The following is a 13,128-nucleotide window of genomic DNA, read 5'->3' as shown; positions in this document are numbered from 1 at the left end:
CATATACACACACACACACACACACATATATATATATATATAAATTTTTTTTTTTTGATTACAGCTTTTTGCCAAGGCAACATTTATAATTTTTATTTAGTTTAACGATGTATGAAAAAAAAAAAGACAAAAACACAACAAAATCACTGAAACTGTCATTTTAAAATGAAATGTAGGTGAGCAGCTCACTAGGGTTTGCGCGGAGCTGCTTTCTCCTCTAATCCTGCTCTCATTACAGCAGAGGTGACCTGAGTTGAGACACACAGCATCTATCCTGTGTCTTTTTACGGGGGTCAGAACACGATGTGAAGCAGCATGGGAGAGACAGGCTCTTTAAGGATGATTCTTATACATCTGTGACCTGTGCTCTTCTGGCCCGGGGTGAAGATGATGATGATGATGATGTTGGTAGTTATTTTTGGCAGATCCTGCAGCAAGGAGATTTCCCCGACCCTGACCCGTTCCCTACCCATGCTAATGCCTGCAAAGGCTTGAATACACACACAAAAATGGACAGGAACGTGTGCAAACATTCAAACTCTACCTACACAATGACTCATTCTGTTGTGCTTCTGTTACACCTACATGGACGTCAATCTGCAAGTCTAAACCAGAATATAAACAAATAATTTTTTCACTGATGATATTGCATCCCAGTTTCATATGCAACTGTACATAAGACACAGGGTGATTTCCCAGAAAAGTATGTCAAATATATTTGCCAGCGTTGAAGTCTTAATTTTAAGCCCTGGGTGGAACTGCAAGGGTCTGGAGAGCAGTTTACGCATTTTGTGATTTATATTTGGATGAAAGCAATCCAGCCTAATTTGAGGAAACAAACTGCTATTGATGATGCATAGTTTGTAATCTGTCACAAAATATTCCTAAAATAAAATAGAAAATGTTTACTGGCTGACAAAAGTAAATTAAACTCTTGTTAGAAATGTGGGCAGAAAAAACATGACTTAATCGATTAAAAGGCTTAAACTGTTCTGATGGTACAGTAGTAAACATACTTTTAGTCAGAAAGCATCAATAAGTGTGCTTATTTATTACATTTTGTCTAATTAACTGCATTACATTAATGAATATAACTGACAGCCATTATAAAACACTTAAAATGCAGAATTTTTAAAATTTTTTAGAAACATCCAAATAATGCATTGTTTTTTACTGCTGTTTCTTCTGGACTTTGCAAAGAAATTACTTTTTAAATGTGTTTTTAATTGTTGTAGCTTTTTTTCAGTAAAATATCTACAAATCTTTGAAACCAGATAAACTTTCGAGAGAAGTAATACTGCATAAAATAAGATTTATTTTTTATTTTTTTATTATTATTATCATGAATGTATTTTGTCTAATTGCATTTATAAAACGGATAGTTCCGGTCCTTGATTCTGATTGGTTGAGCTAGCCCGCGTTCGAAGCTGTTGTAAATTACTCTACAAACATACACCTTTGTTTACTTTGTGTGTTGCTTGGCAACCACTTTGTTGCAACCACAACTGGTGGTTGCAACAAAGGGAGGAACTACATTATACTTACAAGAATACTGTTTTTATTAATATCATTACACTTTATTTGCTCTGTTTTATATTGTGAAACCTAACTACGTATATGGAATAACCGTTTTATAAAAGCAATAAGCCCCGTGAAGCCGTGGTTTACAGTGCATTTATAACAGATAAGGGGACATTGTTAGGCACGATGCGAAGCTTCTTGGGGCTTATTGCTTTAATAAGAATGATTTCTGAAGGATCATGTGACACTGAAGACTGGAGTAATGATGCTGAAAATTCAGCTTTGATCACAGCAATAAATTACATTTTACAATATATTAAAATAGAAAACTGCCATTTTAAAGGGGACATATTATGCTAAATTCACTTTTGCAAGGAGTTTGGACATAAATGTGTGTTGGCAGTGTGTGTACACAACCACCCTATAATGATAAAAATCCACCCACTCCTTTTTTTTAATCCCCATAAATAATAAGCAGTGTCTCCCAATGGCCTATTTTTAGCATTGGTGCTAATGTGACGTCACATTAGCCACAGGCCCCGCCCACGAATGTTGACAGACACTGCCGTTTTAACATAGAACCGCCCTGAGCGAGTTCACAGCGAGTTGTACACAGTCCGCCATTGCTGCACTGACGAGAATGACTCCCAAGCATTTTAGGTGTTCTGTAGCTGGATGTATTAATCCACATAGCTCTCTCCATTTACTCCCGAAATCTGAGCCGCTGAAGACGAGGTGGATTAATTTTGTTTTCGAGGAAAATGCTCCCTCAACTCTACAGAAATTCGTTTATGTCTGCGCCAATCATTTTACACCGGACTGCTTTGTGAATGAGGGTCAGTATAAAGCAGGTTTTGCACAAAAGTTGCTCCTGAAGGATGGAGCAGTGCCAACCGTTCGTTATCCAGCTAACGGTACGCCATCTAGAAGAAGTAAGTATCACACATTTGTTTTGAAAAATTTAAGGGGGTCTGAATACTTTCCGTACCCACTGTATATGGCTGAACACCGTTACTAGCAGTTTCTGACATTTTCAGTGCGTGAGAGAGTTTTTTGGTATTGCTGGCATGCCGGTGCGCGAGCTCTAGAAACTCCACCCTCTCCTGAAAGGGGGGCGGGAGCACCAGCTCATTTTCATTTAAAGGGACAAACACAAAAAACAGTGCGTTTTGGCTCATACCCTAAAAATGGCAATTTCAACAAGCTATAAAAAATTATCTGTAGGGTATTTTGAGCTAAAACTTCACATACAAACTCTGGGGACATCAGAGACTTATTTTACATCTTGTAAAAAGGGGCATAATAGGTCACTTTTAAATTGTAATAATATTTCACAATATTATTGTTTTTACTGTATTTTTAAGCAAACAAATGAGCATAAGATACTAAAAACATTAAAACAATTTTACCAACCCCAAACATTTGAAGTACAAATCTTTGAAATTAGACAAATTTAAGTTACTTAGATTTAATTTTGTAGATTGTACTGTGAATGTATGTGTACTTATATCTTACTGAACTGGCAGATTCTCCTTTTTTAAAAGTTTTACTTAAAATAAGTAAAAAAAATAAAATAAAATTCAACAAAATGTGTTCATATTAAAGATGCATTCTCTAAAAACGAGTGCTGTCAAACGATTAATCATGATTAATCGCATCCAAAATAAAAGTTTTTGTTTACATATATGTATGTGTACTGTTTGTTTATTATGTATATGTAAATACACACACATTCAGCATATATTTTGAAAATATGTACATGTATATACATTTATATTTTATATTATATATAAATATATTTAGTATAATTAAATAAAACTAGTGCCGTCAAATGATTAATCGCATCCAAAATAAAAGTTTTTGTTTACATATATGTATGTGTACTGTTTGTTTATTATGTATATGTAAATACACACACATTCAGCATATATTTTGAAAATATGTACATGTATATACATTTATATTTTATATTATATATAAATATATTTAGTATATAAACATAACATTTTTCTTTATATACATGCATGTGTTTGTATTTATATATATACATAATAAATATACACAGTACACACTCATATATTATGTAAACAAAAACTTTTATTTTGGATGCGATTAATCACGATTAATCGTTTGACAGCACTACTAAAAACATCTCTTAAAATCTTTCATTTAGTGTTTATCTGACAAATGGAAGACTGAGTTTTTGGGTGAGGTGTATGGGAGAAGTTTGGTTAGGGTTCAGAAATGGGGACTGAGTCCTGATGATCTCCTCTCTTACCGTCTCCAGATAATCTCTGAAAACTGTGGATCTTCTGTTTGGCCCGGCTAAGCTGTTCCTCAAGAGACCGCAGTCTTCCTGATGATACTGGCCCATCCGACTGTCCTTCTGGAATCCTGCAAAGCACATGGTTTGTTAGCGAACTCCTTCAGCAGCTTAATGCATTTGCAAACTCGCGGCATCCATGAAGAAAGCAATCAGACCGCCAGCGCTGCATAAACAAACGCAAAACGACAGGCTCAATATGTTGATTCACTGGAGCCTGATTACCAATTGGCCATGAATAAAATAATCATAAATATCTGCTGTGATGTTCAATAGCGTTTAGTGCGCTGCATAAATTAGCTGCTTACATTCGTCTAAAGCATAATTGCTAATTACAGTTTGACTGTTCGTTTCTATTCAGCTGATTTAGATGAAATCACCCCTCAACTAATGAGCCTTTGGGAAACTCTGCATGACACCAACAACCGCTCATTTAACATCACATATTATCATATTGGCCTTATTTTATTACTGAATGTTTACTGAAAATTTCCATTTGTTTCTATACGGCGGCAAACGGGTCAATATCCGTCCAAGTGCCAAAACCACTGAGTAGATCGTTTATATTACATATTAATATGGTAATCATGCATTAATATTAATACTACTGCTGCATGCATATGCATGAGGGTCTATATGCAAAAGAACAAAGATTAGCGTGGAGAAATCAATAGAGCATGTTAGCACAATTTGCAAGAGTAGAGGAGGGAATACTAATTGATTCAAAAGATGCAAAAAAGGCTGTAATTTTAAAGCAAAGAACAAAAACAACCACGAGTGCCGAGGAAACAAAAAGGCTTTTTTTCATAAAAAAAAAAGAAGAAATTAACACTTTTATTCAGCAAGGATGCATTAAATTGATCAAATGTGACAGTAAAGACATTTTTAATGTTGCACAAGATTTCTATTTCAAATAAATGCTGTTTAAAAAAAAAAAAACGTTCTATTCATCAAAGAATCATGAAATAAAAAATGTATCACGATTTTCACAAAAATATTAACTGTTTCCAACATTGATAATAATCAGAAATGTTTCTTGAGCAGCACATCAGCATATTAGAATGATTTCTGAAGGATCACGTGACACTGAAGACTGCAGTAATGATGCTGAAAATTCAGCTTTGATCACAGCAATAAATTACATTTTAAAATATATTACAATTTATATTTATTTTATTTATTTATATTTACGTTATTTTAAATTCTAATAATATTTCACAATATTACTGTTTTTACTGTATTTTTTGCTGAGTGATAGTGAGAAATACACAATATTTTGTGTATTTAAAAAGCATAGTAAAAGTATATTAAAAGTATAGCCTCAGTTATTGAGACGTTTGAGAAAAAGTTATGTTGCATGAAATACAATCTGTTAAGAAAGCTAATGAATAATAAAGGTTTCTCAAGGCTGCAGCAATATTAGCAGCAATATTACACCAAACAACCTTCCAATTAGATTCAGATTACAAAAGTTCCAGGTCTTTAATGCAATAAACATCCAATTAAGAAGATTTAATACAAACAGTCTAATATTTTATCATATAATTCAACTGGCACAGAATTCATGAAGACGAATGGTGAGCCATTTTGCTTTAAGCATGTAACTGCAAGTAAAAGAAAAATGAAGACCCCGGAAGAGTAAACTGGCCTTTCAAGTCCTGAAATGAACGAACAGACCCACATTCCATAACATCTAAATTTCGTCTCTCTAACTGCAGTTTGTAAAAGAAATAGGTCGGCCTCCTCTAAGCAGCTTTGCATCATGATAAAGCACCATCTAGAATCCAGCTCACATTATAAACACCTGTGGATACGAATGAGGTCAAGTTAGTCATTTACGTTATGACTGTAAACTTAGTATAGAGTCAGTTAAAGGGATAGTTGACTGAAAAATGACAATTCTGTCATCATTTACTCACCCCCGAGTTGTTCCAAACCTGAATTTCTTCCTTCTGTTGAACACAAAAGAACACATTTTGAAGAATGTTGGTAACCGAATAGTTGATGGTCCCCATATTTCTTCCATACTATGGAAGTCAGTGGGGACCATCAACTCTTCGGTTATGCACATTCTTCAAAATACCTTTTGAAATATCTTTTGAGGAAAATATGAATTTCTTTCTTCTGTTGAACACAAAAGAACATATCTTGAAGAACGTGGGTAACCAAACAGTTGATGGTCCCCATTGACTTCCAAAGTATATTTTTTTCCATACTATGGAAGTAAATGGGGATCGTCAACTGTTCAAAGCATCTTTTGAAGAATGTATTACCCACATTCTTCAAAATATCTTCCTTCTGTTGAACACAAAAGAAGATATTTTGAAGAATGTGGGTAATTGAACAGTTGATGGTCCCCATTGACTTCGGTAGTATTTTCCCCCCCATACTGTGTAAGTAAATAGCTACCGTCAACTTCTTGGTTACCAACATTCTTCAAAATATCTTCTTTTCTTTTCAACAGAAAAAAACCCCCAAAACAACCTCACACCAGTTTGGAACTTGAGGGTGAGTAAATCATGACACAATTTTAATTTATGGGTGAACTACCCCTTTAAATATCTAGGAAACCAGCAGAGAGTAAATTACTGCACAGCAAGAGCTGAAAAAGAAAGAGAAATCGGGAAGCTTGTGGCCTTCAGGTGTTCGCAGTGAAGCTCTTTTCCCTTCGGCCCCTGAACGTTCGTCTAGAGATTACACAAGGACCCTATCAGCTCCCAATTGGTACCAATTACTAGATACTCAAAACACACTTCTAAGAGCACAGATGGTTCAGCGTTCAAAGCTGAAAATATATTTCTGCAATATATGCAAATGGTAACTATATATAAATATATATATAAATATATATATATATATATACACAAATGAAAAGTGCCTGAGGAGTGAGGACTATTGAATTTAAGTATAAATGAAACATGTTATTAGAGCACAGAAAAGCTCAGTTCAATTCCATCTAACGAGTGCGAGACACGAGCATCAGAGGAGCAGAACTTCAGAACTGCTGATGGAGAGCAAAACAGAGTCTGATACAGGAGCGAACGGCAGCCAAATGACATTACAGCCAGTGAATTACTGTCAGTCACTGCCGCATGCAGCGCTCCGAGAGGAAATTACGAGAGTTGCAAGATTAGACAGGAGGAGATGATGGAGACAGAAGCCTGAAGATCACACAGATACGGCGATGAAAACGAGGCATGGAAGATCTGAATACTGCGAAATGATTTGTGAATACGAACAAACCTCTAATCCTACGGTAAGTGTGCTGTTACTTTTTTAAGCAATCAGACTGAAGGTTTTCACCTGCTGGATGATGAAATAGGTGGAAAAATCCCACAGACTTACATTGAAAGAAGAACCCGAGCCATATCTACAAACCAGAATACCACAGAGACTTTAGGAGGGACTCATTTCAATTAGACCACTATGAAACCACTCCGAATACCATAGTAAATGCATACCAACATGTTAAAATCATGCAAAACACCCTAGCAAATGCATATCATCGAGTTACGACCATCCAGAACACCCTAGCAACTGTATAGCAACGTTACAACCATCCAGAACACCCTAGCAACTGCATAGAAATGTTACGATCATCCAGAACACCCTAACAACTACATAGAAAAGCTACAACCATCCAAAACACCCTAGCAACTAAACAGCAAAATGTTACAACCATCAAGAACACCCTGGCAACTGCACAGCAAAATGTTACAACCATCAAGAACATCCTTGCAACTGCATAGCAACGTCACAACCATCCGGAACACCCTCGAAAGAAACAGCATAGAAATGATACAATCAGAACACAGTAACAACTGTATAGCAATTTTAAAACCATCCAGAACACCCTAGCAAATATAAAGCAATGCTACGACCATCCAGAGCATCCTAGCAACTGCATAGCAACATGTTACAACCATCCAGAACACCATAACAACTGCATAGCAACACGTGATAACCATCCAGGACACCAAATCAACTGCATACAACAGCAACGTTACAACCATCCAGAACATCCAAGCAACAGCATAGCAACATTTGACAATAATCCAGAACACCCTAGGAACTGTATAGCAATGTTACAACCATCCAGAACACCCTAGCAACTGCATAGCAACGAGTTACAACCATTCAGAACACCCTAGCAACTGTATAGCAGTGTTACAACCATCCAGAACACCCTAGCAACTGCACAGCAACATGTTAAGACCAGCCAAAACACAATAACCATTAGCATAAAAATCTGTTGAAAAAAAAACAAAAAACAGAACATCCTAGACACATGTTAAACCACTAAAAACATCGTATCAACCACAAAGCAACATGGTAAAGCCACCTATAACATCCTAGCAACCACACAGTAATGTGTTAAAAGCACCAGAACACCCTAGCAACTGTATGACAATGCCCTGCTGGCAATCATCCCAAATGTCGCGTCAACACAAAACACAATAAGCTGCAATGTGGCAGAACATCCTAGACACATGTTAAACCACTAAAAACATCGTATCAACCACAAAGCAACATGGTAAAGCCACCTATAACATCCTAGCAACCACACAGTAATGTGTTAAAAGCACCAGAACACCCTAGCAACCGTATGACAATGCCCTGCTGGCAATCATCCCAAATGTCGTGTCAACACAAAACACAATAAGCTGCAATGTGGGTGAACTTTTCCGCTGATAGTCAAAGTCTGGCTGCACATAAGTGCCGTGGGACGATATTCTTAATCATAAGAAAGCATTTAGTGAAGAGAAGTTATTTCATTTTCTACGTCTATTCTTGGCAAACGCCACTATGAGGAATGTCTGTAGCTGAATATTTTCCAGAGCTCGTGGCAATTTTAATTGCAGATATAATGCTATTGACAGAAAGCACACATATCTTCAGCCAGCCTGAGGTTGTGGAGTGCTGCATCTCTATGAAACAAATCAACGTTATGATGTGTGGAGAAAGCTTCCTAATAATGCACCACACACACACAGGCCGTTGTCAGAGACCATTCCATTTCACATCAGCAAAGGCTGCAAACATTATATTGCCTTGAGCATCAATTCCCATGTTAATGTATCTATCCAGTAGGTTTTTATCATCACTTTATGATGGTAGTATGTGCATGTATAAATAACATAAAACACTAAAGTGCCTTCTGGCATTTAAACAGTGCTTTATTGAAGATATTCATTTAAGAAATGTTTTGTTATTTTTAGGAGAAATGGAGGTTCTCAACAACTGTTTCAACATGGATGCAGTAATCCTTAGACTTTTATATTTTTATATTATTATGGAATAATGTATTATTATTATATTTTTGGTATTATTATTTAAAATAAATATACAATAAAAAAAAATTAAAAACAAATATAGACATAACAGAAAAGATAAATTATAATAATAAAATACCTAGGGCATAGACTTGTGATATATTCGGTATGCGATATATCACGGTAATGAATATGCACGATATTGTTATCGTGGGCACTTCTAAATACCGTGAATAATTATATATTACAAATTATTCCGAATTTTGAATGCATTTTAAGAATACTTTTCCCATAAACTGGTCAAAATGCACAACACCGCTGTATGCTGCGTGAAAGACGCTTGCGCACTCTGATGTAAACAAGCGAGGAGGAGAAGCACATGGCGGAACATGTGAGAGATGCTCTGGATGAAAGCGCTAAACAAAGCAGTTGCACTACTTTCTGTTTCTGAATTGTGTTTAAATGATTTAAACAGCCATTCAGATTTGTGTATTTGCTATGATGTTCATCACAGCGCCAAATACTTAAATATTTAGACTTAATAGGCTATTTATTTTCACACTTTTTTTACATTTTAATCTGGACTACAACATGCCCTAGATATTGTTTGAAAGTGTTTTGATTCTTTATTGTTCGGTCACACTTTACATTAGGGCTTCATTAGTTAACATTAGTTAATTCATTAGTTAGCATAAACTGCCAATGAAAAATTCTTTTGAACATTCATTAATCTTAGGTATTTCAATATTTAATAATAGGTTGTTAAAATCGAAAGTCGTAACTGTGTTATTTAATGAGCTAACATGAACTAAGACTTGTATTTTTTTAACAAAGATTAATAACTTCTGTAGCAAATGTAGCTATTGCTCATTGTGAATGTTAATGCATTAACTAAGGTTAACTAATGAGGTCTTATTGTAAAGTGATACCTATTGGTCTTTATAGTTCTTTTGCACTTTAATCTGTGTAAAACTTTTAACTTTATAAATTTTTCTGTATTGCTTTGTTGCATTTAAATGTTCAGTTATTTTTGTTATAAGAAAAAAGTGATTGAACCTGGTATACTGTATTATGACAGCACTTTTTAAAAAAACTATATTTCAATACCGTGATAAAAGCATTAGCAATTAATCGCAACATGAAAATTTGATACCGGCATATCCCTACTAGGGCATAGGTTTGATTTTGACATCCAACTACCCCAACAATTTTGCATTTATGATAGACTTATGACCACAGTTTCATGCCATCTCAAAAAAAGTCTTTATTTATAGCTATGGTCTCTAACATACTCATAATTCATAAAGATAACTTTTTTATGTTAGCATCTTCATCAGACAATAACTACACAATTCTGATAATGTAAAACCAACAATATTACAGCAGTAGTTTTAAAGATGTTCTCTTTGGATTATTTGACTACTCAAAGGAGAATGTGGCAAAATATTACTTAATTAATTTGTGTTTCCTGCCAGCTAAATTTCACATACAATTTTTGGTGAACCTGGCAACACATCCTTTATGAAAAAAACAAAAACAAAGAAAAAACACCATGGTTACTATAGTTAAAGGGGAAAAAAAGATTCATGAACCCGCTCTGAAGTTCCGATCTAAATCAAACGATACATTTATTACAGTATTTATTAATCTTTCTTAATGTTAGTTAATGAGAATACAGTTATTCACTGTTAGTTCATGTTAATTCAGAGTGCATTAACTGTTAACAAGCACAACTGTTGATTTTAATAATGCATTAGTAAATGTTGAAATGAACATGAACTAAGATTAGTAAATGCTGAAGAACTATTGTTCATTCTTAGTTCATTAACTAAAGTAGTTAACTAATGAACCTTATTGTAAAGTGTTACCAATATTAATATAAATTCTGTCCAGTTTTATTGTGTTACTTCAGTAAACGTGTGGTTATTTTATTGGCTTGTGTTTTTTTTTAATTCAGTATCATTAAATTGAGTTAAATTTAAAAAGTCTTACAAAATTACTTTATATTATTTAATAAAATAATAAATAATCATTACAAAGCAGTTTCGGTTTTCGGCCAAGTGCATCCAGAATGTTCGGTTTCCGTTTCGGCCCAGAATTTTCATTTCGGTGCATCCCTAGATGTAAGACTACATGTTTTATTTAATTTAATTTAAATTTAACAGTAATTTACTTTCACGTGTCCGCTGCAGCGTGTAGATCACGGTGAGTACTCTTCTTGATGATAGGCTTCTTGCTTCTCGTAGAAGGTTGGCTGAAGGAAAAGATTCTGAATGAATGACGCACAAGCGCTGCCTTACATAGAGAGGGGAGCCCCTCATATTTCACGCACTTGAACGCCATTGGCCAGTTTCACTGGCGTGATTCAAAAAGGCTTCAGTAGTATTTGGAGGAAAGGGTAATTCCCATAGCAATGTAGAGTGACCGAATCGAAAGGGAACTGCGACCATATTCAGGTGAGGAAAACGGTTTACTGCTACCTAGTGAAAACAATCCATTAATATGAGGAGCTGCAGCTCAAAATACACGTTAAGTGGAAACATTGTGCATTATGATCGAGTTTGTAGCTTAATTCTCTATATTTGAAATAGTTTGAGCAATGCAGTTCAGTTGGTGGCAGGCCGAAATTACAACAGTGGTTAAACACATATATTTAATTGTTTGATCAAAATTACCTCCAGGGACAATTTAGTAATCGCTGGATATTGGTAGGGACATGTCCCGAGCGTCCCTACAAAAATTCTACACCCTTATATATGTTCTCATAATAATGTAAAATATTTATGTATTTATATGTTTTATTGCCTATTTATTTGTCTAAATTTGTATAATATAATAAAATCAAATATAATATTGTCTTATTTATATAATATAATATAATCATATCAATATTATAAATATAATCATATCAATATACAAATAATTAATATTATAAAATACAATAAAACACACACACACACATAATTAATTTGTAAAAAGCACAAATGCTGCAGGACTGTATGAGCTCTAGTCTTAGTGAATCTTGCCTTAGTAAACCCCACTAATAAATACAGCTGTTTTATAATCAATATTCCTCCAGTTCTATGGGCCAAGGACGCTGCTGGATCTATCAGAGATCTGGGACTGATATCGTGGACCTCCAGGTTTAGAGCAGATCAATGGGAGACTGGGACCAGATTGAGGCTGAAAGACACACAAGAGCCACACTGGATGATCTGTTTGGAATTAAAGCACAGAAGACATTGATCAGATCAAGATTTATATCTGAAATAGATGGCCCTCTTTCAGCCCGATAAAGACAAATGACCAGAGTAGCTCTGTTTTCTGCTTATGGGCCATAGATTGGCTCTCTGGAGCTGTTTTTGAGGAACTATGCTACAGACTATCAAATTTAGGTTCAGTTTTAAGCACACTTCCCTTACAAAACAGCCCTGTGCTGTAATCAACACACTTCACAATTAGTTAACTGTGACAGCAGTAATCTGTAATTATTTCTTCAATTAATTTTGCAGTCCTACTTCACTGATGATCTTTTTAAGAACAGCACTTTCTCCAGGTCCTCTGCAAAAACACGTTTTCTTGAACATATTGCACAATCTGACATTTGCTGTACACTGTCAAAAAAGTCACCCAGTGAAACCGTGAGAGCACAAAATTTTCCTCAGTATAAGCTCTTTTAAATCTTGACTTTCTCCACCAGAACTTCAGAAAACCTCCCTCACGTCCCTCCAGAACATCCTGCAAAAACTCCTCATGCAGTCGAGCTCTGAGTCACGCGTCACAAATCTGCTCACCGTCTGCTCTGCACTGCAAGAACTCTGTGTGCTTCAATAAAAATAGTTATTGAGGGGAAAAGAAATATGAGTTCAGTTTACATTGAGATTTATTTTAGCATTTTAAGTTAGGTAATTAAAATTAAAAAATATAAATATTTATAATTTAAAATAATAATAAATATTAAATATAAATATTAAAAATAATAAATATGAAAACATGCCCATTTTAAAATTA

General features: G+C 34.8%; 1 protein-coding gene across 1 annotated transcript in view; it reads right to left on the bottom strand.

The window, feature by feature from the left end:
- The window catches only part of LOC107726710 (alpha-(1,6)-fucosyltransferase-like), a 47,769-nt gene that overhangs the window by 26,522 nt on the left and 8,119 nt on the right, over positions 1-13,128 (bottom strand). The window contains exon 2 of the mRNA XM_016536403.1: positions 3,800-3,915. Coding sequence (XP_016391889.1) covers positions 3,800-3,915 — 116 coding nt within the window. The remainder of the gene's footprint in view (positions 1-3,799; positions 3,916-13,128) is intronic.

The sequence above is a fragment of the Sinocyclocheilus rhinocerous genome, unplaced genomic scaffold (assembly GCF_001515625.1).
Source record: "Sinocyclocheilus rhinocerous isolate Xijiao unplaced genomic scaffold, SAMN03320098_v1.1 scaffold246, whole genome shotgun sequence".
Lineage (NCBI taxonomy): Eukaryota > Metazoa > Chordata > Actinopteri > Cypriniformes > Cyprinidae > Sinocyclocheilus > Sinocyclocheilus rhinocerous.
This window is presented reverse-complemented; position numbering and strand designations above follow the sequence as displayed.